Source organism: Silurus meridionalis, chromosome 26, assembly GCF_014805685.1.
Source record: "Silurus meridionalis isolate SWU-2019-XX chromosome 26, ASM1480568v1, whole genome shotgun sequence".
Lineage (NCBI taxonomy): Eukaryota > Metazoa > Chordata > Actinopteri > Siluriformes > Siluridae > Silurus > Silurus meridionalis.
The window spans coordinates 114675-136368 of NC_060909.1; the positions used below are offsets into that span (position 1 = coordinate 114675).

At 38.8% G+C, this 21694-nt stretch overlaps 1 protein-coding gene across 2 annotated transcripts in view; it reads left to right on the forward strand.

Moving 5' to 3' along the window:
* The window catches only part of ptpn5 (protein tyrosine phosphatase non-receptor type 5), a 54110-nt gene extending 41732 nt beyond the window's left edge, over positions 1–12378 (forward strand). The window contains exons 12-13 of one of the 2 annotated variants that reach the window (XR_006924581.1): positions 91–199; positions 7347–12378. Coding sequence is in view for 1 of the 2 variants with exons in the window: in XM_046840693.1 (XP_046696649.1) it covers positions 86–199; positions 7347–7440 (208 nt within the window). In the remaining variant the exon portion in view is untranslated. Of the gene's footprint in view, positions 1–85; positions 200–7346 lie in introns of both variants that reach the window. The other variant, XM_046840693.1, reaches the window with a different exon arrangement.
* Positions 12379–21694: the final 9316 nt, after the last annotated feature.

A 21694-nucleotide genomic window follows, 5' to 3' on the forward strand; every position in this document is an offset into this window, starting at 1 on the left:
GCATATCTATATTATTAATTGATTAATAATAATAATAATAATAATAATAATAATAATAACCTTTTAATCACACAATTCTTCTTAGTGCAGGAATTGGCCGGACTGGCTGCTTTATTGCCACTGCTATCCTGTGTGAGCAGCTTAGACATGAAGGAGTGGTGGACATCTTGAGAACGACCAGCCAGCTACGCTTGGACAGGTAAATTTGGATTTTATGAACATTCATGACTCACAATGATAAAAAATTTCCAATGATTTAAGCCCATTAGAGAAGTAGCTGACCTTTATTATTGTTAATTAATATTTTATGGTATTCATATTCTTCTAATAGAAAATGCAGTTGACATATAAATAATATATTGCAGTTTATTATTAAATAGTCATAATGAAGATTAATTAAAATTGGATTAATGCACAGACTGTGATGTGAACTTTTGAAGTGAATTGGCACTAAAACTCAAATTTTATGATATGAATATGCTTAACAATCAGTCTTTTGGTCGATTAATCTGTCTGTATGCCAGTCTGTCTGCATATTTAACATTCTCTATAGTTCTATAAAATTAAAATATGAAAAAAACAAGATCCCTTAGGGGGTAAAATATTCAGGTTCATGTAAAGAATAATCATCAGTACAGACTGATGAAGCATGAATTACTCACAGCAGTACAGCCCCTAAAGATGGGTCATCTCAGTAAGTTCTGTAAAGTGAGATAACTGATATTAGCCTTAGCATTATTACAACATTGTGTTACCAAACTGAGATAAATTTCACATATACAATGTCTCACAAAAGTGAGTACACCCCTTACTTTTACATTTTAGTATATTTTCAAGAGACAATAGTATAGAAATTAAACTTTATTCTTTATGTATTTTAGAGTAGTCAATGTGCTTGTATAGCAGTACAGATTTACTGTCCTCTGAATGTAACTCAGTATACAGCCATTACAACTGGTGAGTACAAAAAAAGTGAGTACACCCTAAGTACGGCTGTACGTTGTTTAAACATGCATAGCCACATGCCCTATTTATCATGTTCATGTTTTTGTCTGCTTGACAGAACCACACAAATGTATTTATTTTGTATCTTGTACACTGATGCAGCCCTAGACCACGATGCTGCCACCACCATGCTTGACTGTGGGCAAGAGAGAATTTTCTTGGTTCTCCTCAACAGGGCATTGCCACACATGCTGGATAATCAGATGGTCAGCCAAACAAGTTTATCTTAATCTCATAAGACCACAGAACATGGCTCCAATAATCCATGCCTTGGACCGGTTTTATTCAGCATACAGTTTGTGGGCTTTCTTGTGAGCAGCTTCAGAAGAGGCTCCTTCTGGGACGATGGCATGCAAACCGACTTCTGCTTGTGCAACCTCTAAAGCAATGCTGCAGCTCTCATCCGTCTGTTTTTTGAACCAGCTTCTGCACCTGACACACAGCACGAGGACACGACTTCTTTGATGGACCCTTCTAAGGTCTGGAAAACCTCTGTATGACCCTGACCACTGTACTGTAACTCAGATTCAGGGTGTTACTGATCTTCTTATCGCCTCGGCATCTTTGTGGAGAGCAACAATTTTAATTCTCAAATCCTCAGACAGTCTTTACCATGAGGTGCCATGTTGAAAAGTGGTCAGTATGAGAGAATCGACTCAAAGCATCAAATTGTAACTGCTCCAATACACGAAACCCAAATTTGTATGGTTCTGTCAAGCAGATAAAAACATGAACATGATGAATTGGACATGTGACTTTGCATTGTTACACCACGTACAGCTGTTATCACTTTTTGTTGCCTGTTATTCAGACAAATATGTCTGTAAGTTGTTATTTTCAGAGGACAGTTAATCTGTACTGCTATATAAACTGCTACTCAAATATATCTATGTTTCATTTCTATAGTATTGTCCCTTGAGAAGATACTAAAATGGCTGCACTTACTTGGCTGCACTTCCAAATCCATCAGCCTGGTGTGCAGTAATATTAGAGGATGTCTGGCACATGGCTTTTGAAATTAATATACAATCTGTTTACAAAAAAGGTAGCACACTGTGTACAGTGGAACCTCGGAGCTCGCGGCCTCAGCGCTCGCGACCTCGCATGCTCGCGACTTTCATTCCGACCGGCGACTCTTATTCAGATCGGCTCGTGAGCAACCGCGAGCTGCTCAAAACGCTAGTTTTAACATTTCTAATCAAGGTTTATCTCATTAAAATTGTCTAAAAAATGCTTTAAAACTATTTTTATTATGTATTATTCATTTAAACTATAAAATATAACATATACAGTACTGTATGACAAATAAATTAGCATTGTCTTGGGTTGGAAGGGGCGTATCAAAAGGTCGCCAAAATTCGGAACACTCGACCGGTCTTGGTCCCTAACCCTCGCGAGCTCCGAGGTTCCACTGTATAATTTAAACAAAAAACAGAATGAAATGATTTGCAAATCTCATATACCCATATTTTATCACTATAAAACATAGAAATCACATCAAAATTTTAAGCTGAGGAAATTATCCATTTTAAGGAAAAATGGGGTAATTTTGAATTTGATGTCTGCTGCATGTCTAAAAATAAAATTGGACAGGCAACAAAAACCTGGATAAGTAAGAATTGCCAAAAAGAAACACTTGGAGGAATATTTTTTGTAACTACTGAGGTTGATTGACAGCAGGTCAGTAAGATCATTGGGTAAAATAGTCAGTAGTTTAAAATCAATAATTTATCACTTTCTATTGATAACTCTATAATCGTCTCATCTTTTCAGGTTAAGAGTCTGTGTGTTGTGCTAGTACATTGTCCTTTGAAAAGCATGTGATCAATATTATTCGGTTTGCGTAATTCCATCTTTGGAACATCAGCCGCTTTTGTCTGTTCTTCACATCCAATTCCACAGCTGTTCTTGTACATGCTCTAGTTACATCACTCATTGATTGTTGTAACTCTCTTCTGTTTGGGTTTCCTCACAAACTTATTCATAAACTTTAATTGGTCCAAAACTCAGCTGCCTGTATACTTCTAAAATAGTGCCTACTAGTGCCTACCTGTATACTACTAGAGTACTGCCTACTAGGACCTCCTCTATCAAGAAGATCTCCCCTGTTCTTCATCATCAACACTGACTTCCTGTCAAATATTGAATAAATACAAGATTCTGCGTCTCACTTTCAAAGCACTTTATAATCTTGCACCATCATACATCTCTGACCTGCTTCATACCTACACCCCAAATCACACTCTCAGATCTTTCTCATCTATTTTTCCTCACTGTACCTTCTGTCCATTTAGTCACTATGAGGTTTAGGGCATTTAGCTGGGCTGCTTCTCATCTCTGGAATTCTCTTCCACAATTAATATGAGAAAGTAACTGTAACTGTCTGACCACTTTTTAATTCTGCCTCAAAACCTTTTCTGATTAATTTAGCAGTTAACTGTCAGTTAGCATGGGTGTGACTGGTTGAGTGACTGGGTTGGAGGACCCAAATTCAGGATGCCACAGGAGTAAGGTGAAAAACAGGCTTTAATGAGGCAACAAACTGAGCAACTGGGAAAGGCAAAAACAAAGTTCAATAAACAGTCCAGGGTTGAAAACACAGGGAAACAGGGTGATGCAAGAAAAGACAAAAACAAAATCGAAAACAGTCCAAAAAATCCAATAGCCAGCAAACTGAGCAAAAAGGGCAGAGCAAACCAAAAACAGTCCAGAGTTCAAAACCAAAACAGAGCAAAACAGGGGAGGATTAGAAACAAATACAGGTACAGGAGCTGGAAAATCCTGGAAAGGCACGATAATCAATACCGAAAGTCAAGTGACAGCGGCGGACACAGAGGGGCTTGAGGCGAACTGCCACTGGGTAGAACTTCGGTTGGGTCCCTGAACTGCCGGTCTGAGGCAGAGCAAGCCCAACGCTTCAATACATCCACTGGGTCCATCTTTTGGCCAGCTTTTTGGAACCAGAAGTGCACGCCGCGAAACCGGAAGATACTTACATGAACTCGCTGTTTGTTGTTTGATTTTATGATTTCACTTTACTGTACGGTGTTTTAAAATAAAATGTATTATTATTATTATTATTATTATTATTATTATTATTATTATTATTATAAAAAGTGTATCTCAGAGAGTGTGTGATTCCCTATATGCAGGGAAAGAGAAAACAGAGGGGGATGAACTGCCAGAGAAATAGGGTATGACCAAAAAATACATGGAGACATAGCAGGCAAAGTAGCAAAAGAATCACAAGGCAAAATTAAGACAAAGCCGAAACACAACACAAAAAAACAAGCTAAGAAGAAAAAGAAAGGAAAAAAGCATAGGCATAGAAACTAGAAGATAACACAACTTACAAAACCATGAAGAGGGACTTGGGACAGCAGGCAAACAAAGAAAGAGCTAGACAAAAACAAAACCCAGGCAAGGAACAAAGAAAATGCAATGACGTAAATAGTTCATTTGTCAGATAAACGAAAATGGTGGCGCTCTACCGACCTTGAATCAAATCAAATTTTTTTTGTCACATACACACATACAGAGTACGACATGCAGTGAAATGCTTTTTACGACGGTCCGGCATGAGGGAATACGATGGGGAGAAAATTAAAACCAAGATAAAAAGAAGGCAGATAAATAAATAGTATAAACTATATAAAATATATAAAGACAGGCTGTGAAAGCTGGAACCTGGAACCACAGGAAGAGAATTTTAGTAGCGAAACCAGGGAACACGGGATTGATGTATAATGAGCTAGGTAACAGTCATTTACCACCTTAACTAGCGCCTTCTCTGTGCTATGATGAGGCCGAAATCCTGACCAGTGCTAATGGAAGAATTTATTAATTTTAAAACAGGTTTAATTCCCTCTGGAATTATCTGTTTAAAGAAACTTGTAGGCGAGGGATCGAGAATGCAGGTTGATCATTTTTATGAGGAAATAAAATAAATAACTCCTTCAATAGGAGTAAAACTTTGTAATTGATTGTCTGTTATAATTACACTGCTGTCTACAGGGTTATTTATAAAATAGTTTGGATTTATATTAACCGTCTGGATTTCTTGCCTGATGTTTTTAACTTTATTATTAAAAAAGTTCATGAAATCATTACTACCTATTGATGGTGTGCATGTTAGTGCAGTGCTTTTATTTCCTGTTAATTTTGCTACCGTGCTGAATAAAAATCTAGGAATCTGCTTGTTATTTTCTATAAGGGTGGAAAAATATGCTGATCAGCAGCACTAAGATTCTCTAGAACTCAGGAGATTCTCCTTCCATGCTATTTGAAATACTGTCAATTTGGTTTGAGGCCATTTACGTTCTAATTTCCGAGTGGTCTGTTTTAAGTTGCGAGTATGATCATTATACCACTGTGCTAATTCTTTCTCCCTGATCATTTTGGTTTTAAGGGGAGCTCCATCATCTAGACCAGGGGTGCACACACTTTTTCAGCATGCGAGCTACTTATAAAATCTTTTTCTTTCAGCTGCTCCCATTATGTGTCGCCAAAAAGGATCATCCATCTCCATCCCCCCCGTCCTCTACATCTGTCTCCTTCACACCAACTACCCGCATGTCCTCCCTCACCACATCCATAAACCTCCTCCTTGGTCTTTCTCGTTTCCTCCTTCCTGGTGGCTCCATCCTCAGCATTCTCCTACCAATATAACTCATGTCCCTCCTCTGCACATTCCATAATCCATACAACATCGCAGGTCTCACCACAGACCTATAAACTTTCCCATTCATTCTTCCAGATACCCTACTATCACAAATCACTCCTGTCACTCTTCTCCACCCACTCCACCCTGCCTGCACTTTTTTCTTTACTTCCCTAACACACTCTACATTACATTGCACTGTTGACCCCAGGTACCTGAACTCCTCCACCTTCTCCAGCTCTAGGGTTAGGGTTAGGGTCCAGTCCAACCTTCACCTTGAACCAGTCTGTAGTTCCTACTGTACACTTCACTGCTGTCACACTGTCCTCATACATGTCCTGCACCACCCTCACATACTTCTCTGACACACCAGACTTCCTCATACAATACCACAACTCGTCTCTCCACCCTGTCATACGCTTTCTCTAAATCCACAAATGCGCAATGCAGCTCCTTCTGTCCTTCTCTATACTTCTCCATCAACATTCTCAAAGCAAATAATGCGTCTGTGGTGCTCTTCCTCGGCATGAAACCATACTGTTGCTCACAGATGGTCACCTCTTCTCTCAGCCTGGCTTCCACTACTCTTTCCCATAACTTCATGGTGTGACTGATCAACTTTATTCCCCTGTAGTTACTGCAGGTCTGCACATCTCCCTTATGCTTAAAGATCGGTACCAGCACACTCCTTCTCCATTCCTCAGGCATTCTCTTACCTTCCAGAATCTTGTTAAACAATCTGGTTAAAAACTCCACTGCATCTCTCCTAAACATCTCTATGCTTCTACCGGAATGTCATCTTGTCCAACTGACTTTCCACTCTTCATCCTCTTAATCGCTGCTCTCACTTCCTCTTTACTGATCCTATCCACCTCCTGCTTCACCATCTCCACACCATCCAACCTTCTCTCTCTCTCATTTTCCTTATTCATCAGCTGCTCAAAATCCTCCCTCCATCTTCTCAACACACTCTCCTCACTAGTCAACACATTACCATCTCCATCCTTTATTGCTCTAACTTGCAACACATCCTTCCCAGCTCAGTCCCTCTGCCTGGCCAATCGCTACAAATGACCAAGTCAAAATGATCTACCTTCTATAAAAATGCATAAATAAATATCTATATTTTAAATGTCATGCAATCTGCCCACACTACCTTTGCGATCGACCGGTAGATCGCGATCGATGTATTGGGCACCCCTGATATAGAGTGTAACGGAACATTGATTCTAGGTATTCAGTGTCCCAGTTGAGCTATGCGGGGTCAGACGGAGATATAATTAATATCGACAGTTCTGGAATATTATTAATAAATCTCACTGCTGTAGTTGATGTGAATGTGTTTAACACGGTAACGTGGTGAGGTACTAATGCAATGACTGAGGCAGATTTAAAAAAAGATGAGGTAATGTAATAGTTTCAGACTGTTGAATTATGAATATATTTTATATATATATATATATATATATATATATATATATATATATATATATATATATATATATATATAATTATAACTCACTTTATAATATTCATCACTCACAAAGTTTTTCTGTTGGTTAATCTGTTTTGAATGAGTTTTTAAACGTGTTGAAAAAACTACATGCTCTCATGAATGCATGCATATGCACACAAATTGGTTATATATAATTTAATAGCTTTTTTGTTTTTGTTTTCATAGGGGTGGCATGATTCAAACAGCTGAGCAGTATCAATTTGTGCATCATGTTCTCAGTCTTTATGAAAGACAGCTGACTTGGAAACCAGAGGAATAGCATTTGCCACAGCACACCCAAATCAGTCTATCAACACTTTACATCTGCCTGCACAAGACCTCAACAAGTCAAGCATCTGTTGTGCTCCTGCTAGGCTGTATAACAGTATGATCATGTTGTTAACTGTTGGTTTAAACCTGCAAAACTTTAACTCAGGGCTTCAACTCACCAATATACTTCTGTGCCATCAGAATCAGTACTACTTCACAAGGCATCAAGGGGGACCAGGGAATGATCTCAATGGTTAAACTAACAGTAAACTAGGCCTAAGCCTAAATGCTGCTCCCAATCCATACCAATACTGACCCTGGCTTGATGCCTAAAGATATTTAATAAATGTGCACTCACTAATCATTTTAATAGAAACACTTGTATTTATGTAGTTAATTAATAAGCCAATTATGTAGCAGCAGCAAATACCATGCAGATACAGATCAAGAGCACCAATTATTGTTTACATCAAACATCAGAAAGGGGAAATGTAACCGTGGCAGTCTTGATGCCATATGGACTCGTTTGAGTACTTTAGAAATTGCTGATCTTGTAAGATTGTGTTTGCACACAACAGGATCTTAAGTTGACACAGAATTGTATAATAACAAAAACAAAAACATTTTGGTTTGAGCAACAATTCTGTGGGTGGAAATTAGTTGTTGTTGAGTAAGGTCAGAGAAAAATGTCCAGAGCTTCCACAAAAGAAATAGCAATTATTCTAACCACACTTCACAATAGTACTGAACAGACAAGCATCTCAGCATTCATCAGACCTCAAACCTTGGATGTGGATGGGCTGCAACAGCAGAAGGACACATTGGGTTTTTAGTCAGTCAAGAACAAGAACCAGAGCCTAAAGCTAGAGTCTACACAAAAAAATGTTTGAGGGATCGTAGGAGGGTGACCAGACTGGTTTTGTGAAATCCCTAAGCCTAACCCTGACAGAAAAGCTATAGTCACTCAAATAAGCACACTCTACAACATTGGTGAACATCACAAATGCACACCAATCTCTGGAAGGGTTCACTCCAGATTTTACTCTTTTTGATGGGCTGCTGCTTTATGATTGGCTGATTGATAGCTGCATGGATGTGCAGTGGACAGGTGTCCCTAATAAAATGGAAAGCGAGTGTTTTTTTGTTTTATTTTTTGTTTGTTTTTGAGAAAGTATGAATCTATAATGAGTTAATGATACCTGAAAACTTTTTTTGGTAGTCTCCCCCAAACTACTATGAAGTGCCTTCAAACAGGATAAAGCTCCAAATACGTTTAAGTGGTCATTTTTTATTTTAATGAAATAAGGAATTGACATGTAATTCCATATATGTCCAGTGTCATAGTTAATTAACCTTAAAAAATAACTAGAATTACTGAATCTCTAAAAGTATATATTTAAAATGTAAACTATAAAATGTGTCTGTTTAAAAAAAAGTATGTTTAAATCATTCAGAAAAAAATTCAATAGTATATATACATGATGTCCACCTCAAATATTACAGTTAGATCAGATTTCTATTGTACACACAGGCCATTAGTCCCATTATATAGGTGTGGAGGGATATTCAAGCCTGTAGAGTTAAAAGTAGGCCGATCTGGAACATATAAAATCTTTTGGCCCTCTTTAAAAAATTGTTCATCTTGTATATATGTTTGCTATTTTCTTGTTTATTCTGAGCGAATTGTCATCCTTCTTTTCATAAAGTGAGATTCATGCTTTAAAGTATGACTATTCCTAGAAATATGGTATTTCTAGAAATGTTTGAATGTAATGTTGTCTTGTCACATATTAGTCACTCTATTTCCTAATTGAAAAATCATGGATGACCAGATTTATTTAACTGTTTATTTATTTATAGTATAAATATTCTTTCAGTCTCTATTATGCCACTGGTTTAGGTAGATGTGAGGTTGAGAGTGTCAAGCCATTTAAGGTCAGCTTCTGGTTTGGGAGGAATTTTAATGTGGAAAGAGTGCAAATTCATTTCAGTATTGTGTATTTTTAAGTGTATGCAAAAACCAATGTCAGTGGTATATATCAAAAGCTGAACACATGCCTGGTCACACCCTATACTTGATAGGGTTTTGATGACAAAAAGAAAAGAATTGCAATCTCAAGGATTTGAAAATTGTTTTAAGTCTTCAAATCATTGTGAATGTGCAGAACAAACAACTCATGTATGATTTTGGTTCATGAGAAAAGACTACAAAGTACTACACCTTGATTTAAAAGATTAGTTCAAGCTTTCTGGTTTTTTTTTTTTGGTTGGTAATATTAGATTAATTGAATACATTATTGTTACATTTTGCAATCTATATCTCAATAATGAAATGTACATTGTAAATGGACAGCTTCTTATGTGACACTTATATTCTGCATTATTGATTGGCTTGTGCACAGTAAGCCTCAATTTGGCATAAAAGTTACCCAAAGTTGTAAGATGAAATTTAAGTCTGTACATAGTATTAGGCAAGAATTATTGTTGAAAAGGAAGAAAATTGTAAATGCCAGAGAACTATGTGCGCTATGCATAAATAGTTCGGTGGTTCTTTGCAGCATTTCCTCATATTTAAAACATAAAATAAGGCAATCTGTTTTTATGTAATTGTCTGCCAGCTCATGGTATAATGCAGAATCGTTCATAAAGAAAAATGTGCTGTTGCAAAGATCAGGTTGAGAACTAAATTCAGACTTGGCAAAAGCCTGTGTGCAAAATTATTACAACGTAAATTACAAATTGCTAAATAATTATAGAACAAACATGCAAACAGTGGTGAGCAAAATCATCTAATTCACACCAATTACATATGAATGAAGCTAAACCCTTTAAACAGTGCAACACGTTAGTATTATTCAGAGCATAGCCACAGATGTATAATTATAGAAACAGGAAGCAGGACAATTTAGTGTCATGTTTATTCAAAATATGAAGCTTATGAGACATAAGTGTGTGTACACACTGATCAGCTACAACATTAATCCCACTGCCATCTGAAGATAATACCAGTGTTTATTTTGTTACAGTGGCTCCTGGGATTTATTAGACAGTAAAAGAGCAGTTAATTGTGAACATTGTTGTCTTCAATGCAAGAAACTAGCAAGTGTGACGTTAATATTGGTCAGATAACAGTGTCTAGATGACTGGTTTAGAACTTCCCCAACACAGCAGGTGTTGTTTTCGGTATGCAGTGGTTTGGTCAAATCCCACTGAAGATCCTGTAGCACAAACTGCTGAAAAACATTGATGCTGCTTCTAATAATAGTCTGAATAATATGTATTTGGTTTTTAAATTTCCAAGGCATGAGAAGACAAAACAGATGGAGTACAAAAGAAACTTTAAGGTTGCAAGAATTATAGTAAGACTAGATACATTTAAGTATTTGTTCAACAGTTCAAAGTTCAATTAAGGTTCCTTTAAAGGAAACTTAAAGGAGAAAAGGTACCTTTAGAAAAACAAATGTTAAAGAGACATAGAAGAATATTATTCCAGAATTAGGTTAAGAATGTCAATAAACAGTTGTGAGGCTGCATGCAATTTGTATTAATATTTTTTTTAATAGTCTATTGGACATTTGCATATAATTTTTCAAAAATGCATCTGTGAAAAAACACCTATTTAGCAGAACCAGACTTCTGAACATTTTAGAACAAATAGAAGATTTTACACCCCCCTGACGCATGTCATTTCTTATGTGGAAGAGGAAATATCAAATCATGAGAACTATATGTTCCCCCACCTTCTTTTTGATGGTATTTTTGATTGCATTTTGTTTGTTTTTTGCATGAAAAGTCTGATTTGTTCTCTTAAAGAGTTACAATGTCGGTCTAACCCTTATTCTTTATCTAAAGTACTTTCAAAAGTGTTAAACCCTTTTTAAAAATTACGGTGACTATTATATTATTAAATTATATTTGTGTGTTATCAAAAAAAGCCACATATTCTATAACAGACAACTTGAAACAGTGTAATGATGGTGGTTAGGGATTATCTGTAAAAACACAGGTATAAGTGACAGAAGGACTCTGTTAGTATTTTCAAGACATTTAGAAAAACCTGCCAATTTCCTTAAAACTGTTTAAACTGTACATTATAATACTGATGTGATTTTTTTAAAGAGTTGGTGTGCCAAAATATTAGCTTTTTTTTTTGTTGTTGTTGTTGTTATTACAAAAACATCTTTGCTTTACTGCTTTATACGTGACTATGAATTTTACATAGTGTATATGTATTTGAAAACTTTCTACAGTAGGAAATTTGTAGGAGACATTATTCAAACAGACTCGAAATTACTTTTCAAACATTCCCTTGAAGCTTCAAATATTTAGCCTTTATTGAAACTATCTGAATGTATGCTTGCAGTTATTTGTTAATTTACATCATTCATGATGTTTTCTTGATAGAATTCATGCAGCAACTAACCTTTCTAATGATAGAATAATGTGTGGAGAGTAGAGGTCTTGTCCATCCTGCTGTCCATCTGGCTATTATGTAAATAAAAATAAAATCAATAATTTATGAGTGTGTTCTACAACCAAACGTTGTAGATGTAGGTACAGAATGTACATGTGATTATAGATAAACATATTTATATCAAATAAATATAAATAACAAAATAAATCTAAATATATTTGACATCCAAAAAGGTGAATAACATTATAATTCATTTATTAAAAATTAGTCTGCAGAGAGATTCTAATTATCAGCTCAGCTACAAATGATAAACTCCAGCTCTAAAATGAAGCCTTTCATTGAATGTTACCTTTTTTTAAATGTTATTTCTAAATGATTTTTACCATCTATTTGTCAGTTATACAGTGGCACTACAGATATGTTCTGCTTGTTATTGTTGTATTTTTCCACACTTTGCTTTCATTTTTAAAACGTTGTTTTTAGTGAAATGTCTTGATATTTCCTGTAATAAAATGAAGGGTGCTATATAAATAATTATTTGTTTTGTTATTATCATTTATTATTATTATTATTATTATTATTATTATTATTATTATTATTATTATTAGAAGTAGTAACAGTCTTCAAGAGACACACTGGAGAATTTATCAAGCTGACAAGCCACAACATGTAAATATTCCCCTGAAAGTAGATTTTAACTTCAGATACTTTTGTACTTTACCAAAAATACTGCAAATAAAAAACATACAGAAAACAGAATAATTTATTACAATTCCTCTCTCTCTCTCTCTCTCTCTCTCTCTCTCTCTGCAGGCTGAGAGTATTTGGGCGACTTTGTATTTTCTACTGTTCCTTTATCATTTTTGAAAGACATTTTTTTTTTTTTACTTTTATTTGGATATTGGTGATGAGTTTGGAGGTGGCATTTGTTAGATAGTGTCGGTGGTGTGAGTGTGAGGTGGCATTACTTACGGAGAGTGTGGCATCACCTGTGCCCCCCGCCTCCCCATGGCCTGGCTGTGGAGGCCATTTTCTTAAAAAGGGAAGAAGAACCACCTGAGTTACCTGATTAATAATAGAATAGTGGTGGAGAGAAAGTTTATTGCAGTCTCACTGCTGTTCACCTCAACAATCTGAATAATTGTTTCTAATGAGCCTTTATTTATTCACAATGATGAGATACAGTAGACCTGGAGCTTCTGTATTATTGAAAGTAAGAGTGTAGTGGAGGTGAAGAGAGTTTCTGATAGAGTGATCAACATGAAGCTGGAAGTTGAAGGGGTGATGATACATGTCATTTGTGTCTATGCTTCACAAGTGGGCTGTGAGATGGAGGAGAAGGAAAAATTCTGGAGTGAATTAGATGAAGTGGTGGATAGTGAACCTAGGAAAGATTGGTGATTGGGGCAGACTTTAATGTCAAGTCAAGTCAAGTCAAGAGGCTTTTATTGTCATTTCTACTATACACAGTGTTACACAGTACACAGTAAAAACGAGACAACGTTCCTCCGGAACCCTGGTGCTACACTAAACAATAACATAAAGCTACAACACAACACAAGCTACATAAAGTGCATCGAGTGCAACCTGGTGCAAACAGTGCAGACAAAAAACAGTTTTGTCTGTGAACACAAACACAGTGAACACAGTGAACACAATGTAGTGCAAAAATACAGCAGCAGTCAAGATGTGCAGAAGACCGCATGTAAACAGTGTAGTATAATATAATAAGTTGAAGGTGCAAAAAAAGCATGTAAACAATATAAACAATATAGTAGTCAGGTGCAAAAGACGGTTTGATACACACATCTGTGTGTGTGTGTGTGTGTGTGGGAGAGATCCCTTCCGTTCTGTGCATTAAGTAGCCTGATGGCTTGCGGGAAAAAACTGTTGCATAGTCTTGTTGTGGTGGCCCGAATGCTTCGGAACCGTTTCCTTGATGGTAGGAGGGTGAAGTGTGTGTGTGATGGGTGTGTGTGTGTGTGAGTGGTGTGTGTGTGTGTGAGGGGTGTGTCCGGTCATCCATAATGCTGTGTGCTTTGCGGATGCAGCGTGTGGTGTAAATGTCCATTATAAAGGGGAGAGAGACTCCGATGATCTTCTCAGCTGTCCTCACTATCCTCTGTAGGGTCTTGCGGTCCAAGACGGTGCTATTCCCAAACCAGGCAGTTATGCAGCTGCTCAAGATGCTCTCAGTGGTCCCTCTGTGGAACATGGTCAGGATGGGGGGAGGGGGATGAGCTTTCCTCTGCCTTCTCAGGAAGTAGAGATGCTGCTGGGCTTTCTTGGTGATGGAGCTGGTGTTGAGTGACCAAGTGAGGATATCTGCCAGATGAACACCAAGGAATTTGGTGCTCTTGACGATCTCCACTGAGGATCCATCAATAATCAGTGGAGATTGGTCGCTCTGTGCTCTCTTGAAGTCCACAACCATCTCTTTAGTTTTGTCCATGTTCAGAGACAGGTTGTTAGCTCCACACCAGGCTGTTAACCGTTGCACCTCCTCTCTGTATGCTGACTCGTCCAGTCAGCATGGACCCACCACGGGCATTGTCATTAGCAAACTTGATGATATAATTCGAGCTGAACATTGCTACACAGTCGTGAGTCAGCAAAGTGAACAGCAGTGGACTGAGCACACAGCCCTGGGGGCCCCAGTGCTCAGTGTGGTGGTGCTGGAGATGCTGTTCCCGATCCGTACTGACTGAAGTCTCTCAGTCAGGAAGTCCAGGATCCAGTTACAAAGGGAGGTGTTCAGGCCCAGTACGCTCAACTTCTCAATCAGGTGCTGTGGAATAATTGTGTTAAATGCTGAACTGAAGTCAATGAACAGCATTCGTACATACGTGTCCTTGTTATCCAGATGGGTGAGGGCCAAATGGAGGGTTGTGGAGATAGCATCCTCTGTGGAACGGTTTGGACGAAACGCAAACTGCATGGGGTCCAGGCAGGGTGGAAGCTGGGTTTTAATGTGCCTCATGACGAGCCTCTCGAAGCACTTCATCATGATGGGTGTGAGCGCGACGGGACGATAGTCATTGAGGCAGGATATGGTAGACTTCTTCGGCACAGGAACGATGTTCGTTGTCTTAAAGCACGTGGGAACAAAGTTGCTGCTCAGGAGATGTTGAAGATGTCAGTAAAGACATCTGCTAGCTGTTCTGCACATTCCCTGAGCACTCTTCCAGGAATGTTGTCAGGTCCAGCAGACTTCCGTGAGTTAACTCTGCATACAGTTTTCCTCACTTCAGCTGTGGTTAGACAGAGTACCTGGTCAGTGGGAGGAGGGGTGGTCTTCCTCGCCTTCACGTTGTTCTGTACCTCAAACCGGGTGTAGAAGTCGTTCAGCACATCTGGGAGGGAGGGGTCACGGTCACAAGCAGGTGATGTGGTCTTGTAATTCGTGATCGGCTGGATGCCCTGCCACATGCGCCGGGTGTCTCCACTGTCCTGGAAGTGGTTGGGGATTTTCTTCGTGTGTGCGCGCTTCGCCTCTCTGATGGCACGAGACAGTTTGGCCCTTGCTGTTTTTAAGGCCGTCTTGTCCCCTGTTCTGAAGGCAAAGTCTCTTTGTTTCAGCAGCACACAAACATTTGCAGTCATCCACGGCTTCTGGTTGGAGCGTGTAGTGATGGTCTTGGAGATGGTCACATCATCAACGCACTTGCTGATGTAGCTGGTCACTGATGATGTGTACTCCTCCAAGTTGATGGAATCGCCATTGGTTGCAGCCTTTCTAAACATGTCCCAGTCAGTGCACTCAAAACAGTCCTAAAGAGCAGAAGTAGCTCCTTCTGGTCAGGTTTTCACCTGTTTCAATACCGGTTTAGAGCATCTGATGAGTGGTCTGTATGCTGAAATTAACATAACAGAGCAGTAGTCTGAGTATCCGAGATGGGGCGGATTCCACATGCTGATGGAGTTTAGGAAGCACAGTCCTGAGATTCACATGGTTGAAATCTCCGGCGATAATAAACATTCTGTCGGGGTGAGCATTCTGCAGGTCGCTAATAGCGCCGTAGAGTTCACACAGTGCCTCCTTAGCATTAGCACTTGGAGGAATATGCACTCCGACAATGAAAACAGTGGTGAATTCCTGTGGTAAATAAAAAGGTCTGCATCTAACAGTCACAAACTCCAATAGCGATGAGCATTAGCGTGAAACAAGCACAGAGTTCTTACACCATTCCTTGTTGATATAAACACACACGCCACCACCACGAGCCTTACCGCACAGAGCTGCATTTCTGTCGGCTCAAAACACGGTTAGCCCGTCTAGCTGGATGGCGGCTTCCGGAACTCTGTCGCTGAGCCACGTCTCCATGAAAACAAAGACGCAACAGTCTCTAAACTCTCGCCGTGTGGTTCGCTGGAGTCGGATGTAGTCCAGTTTATTGTCCAGGGAGCAGACGTTAGAAAGAAGAATGGGCGGGAGAGCCGGCCGGCTAGGGTTAGCATTTAGCCTAGCACGGACACCCGCCCGCTTGCCGCGCTTCCGATTCCTCGAGCATCGCTTCCGACGTCCTCTCTCCCGGCTACCGGCACCAGGTGACACTGAGGGCTGGGGGCCTGGTCTTTGTGGCCGAGGTCACAGTAAGCCGAGGTCACAAAGGTTATTAATCACTTCATCATGCAGATTGTTGGTTGCATGATTCCTGTAGCGTAATAGTGTCTGGTGTTCGTACACATGAACACAGCTGACTCTGGTGTCCATGTATTGTGGAAGGTCGGGCTAAATATAAAAGCACCATTTTTGGATCCGGAAAGGCCGCTGCGAGCTACTGCCACGCCGCCATCTTGGATTCGGTTTGTAGGTATTCGGGCATGTAGGTGAAGGGAACAGAGGTGATGAGGATGGTGGTCTGTAGGATAGTAGGCAGGAGAATAAGAAGATGTGGCAGCAGGTGAAGGGGATGTGGTGAAAGCCAAGGAAAAGGCACATGAGGAGCTGTATGAGAAGTTGGACACTGAGGAAGGAGAAAATGATTTGTAGCGATTGGCCAGGCAGAGAGACCGAGCTGGGAAGGATGTGCTGCAAGTTAGAGCAATAAAGGATGGAGATGGAAATGTGTTGACTAGTGAGGAGAGTGTGTTGAGAAGATGGAGGGAGTATTTTGAGCAGCTGATGAATGAGGAAAATGAGAGAGAGAGAAAGTTGGATGATGTGGAGATGGTGAAGGATAGGATTAGTAAGGAGGAAGTGAGAGCAGCAATTAAAAGGATGAAGAGTGGAAAGTCGGTTGGACTTAGTTTAGCAGAGATGCAGTGGAGTTTTTATCCAGATTGTTAAAGTTAGTCTTAGTCTTTTGGTCCTCACCTGGACGCCCGCGTCTGCGATATCCTATTGTTCGCAGGTGTTAATGTTTAACAATAGATTAAACGAGAGTAACCATGACAAACTATATATCATTCTAAAGGTCTAAGCAACAATTTCAGATCACTGTTTTTTAAAGGAAAACGTATAATGAATGTATTTGCTGAATGTGTTTAAGCAGTACAAAACAACAACATGCATAAAAAAATGCACTACTTACATTATTATTGTAATAATAAGTCACATACGCAACCACTGCTGCAAATTCCAGTTTTTGAAAGATAAGGTTTAACCGAACAACATGCTGTAAAGCATTTTTGTTTTGTTTTGGTCATTCCTTTGTTTATGCCAGAGTACTCCAGGAGGGAGTATTGTTTGTATCTGTTTTGGAATAAGGCATAAAAAAACAACTTGGTGGTAAAAAATTAATATGACTGGTAGAATATAGTTTTACAAAATAATTAGAATCTTGTCACCAAACAACCGAAAAGCTGCAGGTGCCGTGAAATAGTCAAAAAAATAGTCAAAACAGTTGTTTTAATGAAGATTGCATGAAGCAGCGGTGAGGAAAATGTTCTTACGGGGAGTGATGACAGTGACTGGTGATCTGCATGTGGAAGGAAAATTTGAGCCACAATATATTTCCCTTTACAGTTTCATACAATTTGTCTAAATGGTTTAATAAAAGAAATGCTTGATAAGTGTGTGTGTGTGTGTGTGTGTGTGTGTGTGTGGCTGGCTATCAATATGAATGCAGTCTGTATGAATAACCAAACTCAGGTTCATACTCTATTCATACAGTCTGAACCTGAGTTTAGCAGGTGTCTCTCAAACAGGGGGAGGGAGAAAAGGATCAGACTAAAGCCCTATTCGGACGGGACTAGTTTTACAGGGGGTCGTTAGAGAAATTTCTGTTTCACAGAGGTACTTTGTTGTATTAATCACGTCCGAATCTGCCATGTCTGTCTTTTTCTCACATTGATTCGGTGAAAAATATATTTTTTATTTTCACTGCGCGCCGATTTCACCCGAACAACTGATTTCCTGTTACTGCGCGTCTCTTTCAATCCGCTGGTGTATAAAGTCCTGACCCTCACTCACCACAGATGTAGACTAGTTTATGGAGATAAGATTCAGCAGGCAGAAGGCAGTAAGAAGTTTGGGGTTAATGTGGATGAGACAGAGGGAGTCAGTGATGAGAACATGACTGAGAACAGACACATTCCTGATCATCATCTTTTCTCTGCTTGTGTTCTATATGTGGATCTTCAACCTGCACACATTCATTAGGTAACAACATTTTAATTAGTTTTGTATTAATATATATATAGAAATTTCCCCACTGTGGGACGAATAAAGGTTTATCTTTATCTTTATCGAGTAAGTGCATAAATAAGCTTCAGTTAGTCCAGAATGCAGCAGCAAGGGTCCTCACTAGATCTAGGAAATATGACCACATCACCCCTGTTTTAATCAGTCTACACTGGCTCCCAATCAAATCTCGCATTGATTATAAAATATTACTACTGACGTATAAAGCACTTAACGGTCTCGCACCGCAGTATCTGAGTGAACTTCTGTACCAGTATGATCCTCCACGCCTACTTAGATCAAAAGGTGCTGGCTATCTGTTGGTTCCTCAAATAATGAAGACTACAGCAGGGGGCAGATCTTTCTCTTATAAACCCCACAGTTATGGAACAGCCTTCCAATCAGTGTTCGGGACTCAGACACAGTCTCAGTGTTCAAGTCGAGGTTGAAAACTTATTTATTTAGTCAAGTCTTTGATCAGTAGATTTTTCTTAGGTAAAGGCACAGATCTGGAGGGAGCATGGATATAGAGTGTTTGGTGAACTGGTATATTTGTATGCTGTCGTCCCCTCACATTCACACGTTCACTCAGGTTTGTTGAACGGTGGTGTGGTGGGTCGTCTCTTATCCCAGAGATCCCTCATGTCTGTGTTACCTTCTGGTTCTCCTTTTAGTTATGCTGCCATAGCGAGTCTTGCCGGAGTCCAAACTGCACAGTGACATTAACTTTCATACACCAATAGTTACACTTAATAATCCATATCCTTCTCTTCCCGTCACCCTCTCTCTCTCTCTCTCTCTCTCTCTCTCTCTCTCTCTCTCTCTCTCTCTCTCGGTCGAGTTAAACATGCTCCTGAGGTTCCAGTGACCACTGTTCCTGCCCCTCTCCCCTCCATGAATCTTCACACTTCTGTGCAGCTCGGGACGGTCTCTCATCAACACCTTGGGTGGTTCCATATAATTCCGGAGTAGAACGGGTGCTTTGAGGACGGATTGGACTGTAGTTGGTGTCGGCGGTCTGCTGCACTGACTCGGGAGTGCAGTTTGCTTCTGATCATCATCACTGTACCCCGCAACTTTGCATATATGCTTCAAATGGACATTTGGTGCAACCCAGATGAGGATGGGTTCCCTCTTGAGTCTGGTTCCTCTCAAGGTTTCTTCCTTTGCCATCTCGGGGAGTTTTTCCTTGCCACAGTTGCTCATCGGGGACAAACATACTTACAAAGAACATATTTATGTTTAATCACCACATTATCTGTGTAAAGCTGCTTTGAGACAATGTTCATTGTTAAAAGCGCTATACAAATAAAAATGAATTGAATTGAATTGAATCTTATCTTCAGCACGCATTTCTATTTTTACCATTTTTATAAAAAGTATAAATACATAAATAAATATCTAAATACAAAAGAGGCGAAATTAAAACCTCCAGCAAAACATACATTTATCCACGACATCCCTACTTTACTTAGATATAAAATAAATAAATAAACTCCACCGAAAAATATTTTTAATCAGTAAACTTTTGTTTTATTTCTGCGCCAAGTCTCAAATCAAACACCAAATCCGCCATGTTTTACAAAAAAAACAAAACATCATTAAAATCTGTAAAATGTCTATGATTATATATATAAAAGCTTCTTGACTTGATTTGAAGAGGTGCACTTTCTCTGGTATTACCTCATTAACTGTCCGTGTGAAAACAGCAAAGACTCTAATGATGTCCACACGTCTCTGCACTGTTATAGCCTTTATATTTAATTACTGTACATTATCTATCTATCTATCTATCTATCTATCTATCTATCTATCTATCTATCTATCTATCTATCTATCTATCTATCTATCTATCTATCTATCAAATATTAATATGATGTGAGGTCCAGTTAACAGCTAAAACAGGTACAAGTAATAACTACTTTTTACTTAAGTACATGTCAGAGCCAAGACTTCTTTACTTTTACTTAAGTAAAAAAGGTATAATCAGTACTTCAACTTTTACCCGAGTATTTTAAAACATGAGTATCTGTACTTCTACTTAAGTAAAGGATGTGTGTACTTTTGCAACCTAAAAATAAATTAATAAATAAAAAATCAAAGCAGAAAATGTCAATTTTTATTCAGGGCACTTCAGTGTTTATAACTTTTCTGAGTATTTTCAACTGTGGATGGTTGAACAGTAAAATCCAAATTGTCTTCTTGTATATAAAAATATATCTAAATTGTGTATGTAGCACACTTTTTTCACAAACTGTTAACATTTAAATTTAGATAGGGCATTTTCAGCTGTGAATCCTAAAAGCCGTTGTACATGCTAACGATTTTGGAAGGTGAGAGGATGCCTGAGAAATGGAGCCACCAGGAAGGAGGAAAAAAGGAAGACCAAGGAGGAGGTTTATGGATGTGGTGAATATTTCTTCTCTTTGATTCCTTCCCATGGTTCTCCCTGTCCCACCCTTCTGCTGTATGCTATGAAGACGTCTCCCTTTCTCCTGTTTATCCCAACTTCTCTGCCACTTTCCCATAATTTCCTTCCAGCATTTTACTTTAGCTTCTGCTTTACAAATCTAGTTAGTTTGGTATTTCAGCATCATCTTTTTTACTGGCTTGTTTTTCCAAAGCACCCACCATTTCATTTCCTTCAACCCCTACAGGTGCTGGCACTCATGTACATTTTACCCTCATCCCTATATCTGACATTTCCATGTTTGACATTCCAGGACTTTGTATACTACGTCTTGCCTAGAATATGATTAAACTATTGCAAACTCTTTAGGACTGCACTAGAGTCTGAGCAAAATATATCTTTACTTGGTCTATTTTCTTCTACTCACTGTAATGCCAACCAGACACTTAATAAGCTACACTGTATTTACAGATACATGTTCAGACAGCCTCTTCTTTACCTTGACTCCCATTTTTGGTACTATGAATGCAACCCACAGTTTGCCCATATTGAGAATCCATTGACACATATCCTTTATACTCCTCATTCACATAAGTATAAAATATTTCACATAAATCAACCACTTTTTACTCTTTAAGTAGCTATTTAATATCTACAGGTCTATGCACATGCTGACACTGGAACTGTTGGACTAAATTCCTTTCCTTCCAGCCCCATCCCTCTTTCCACACAATGGAAAGAGGCCATTGTTGTTCCTATACCAAAATCTTCTCCTCCGAATATCGAGGAACTAAGACCGATCTCATTAACATCTC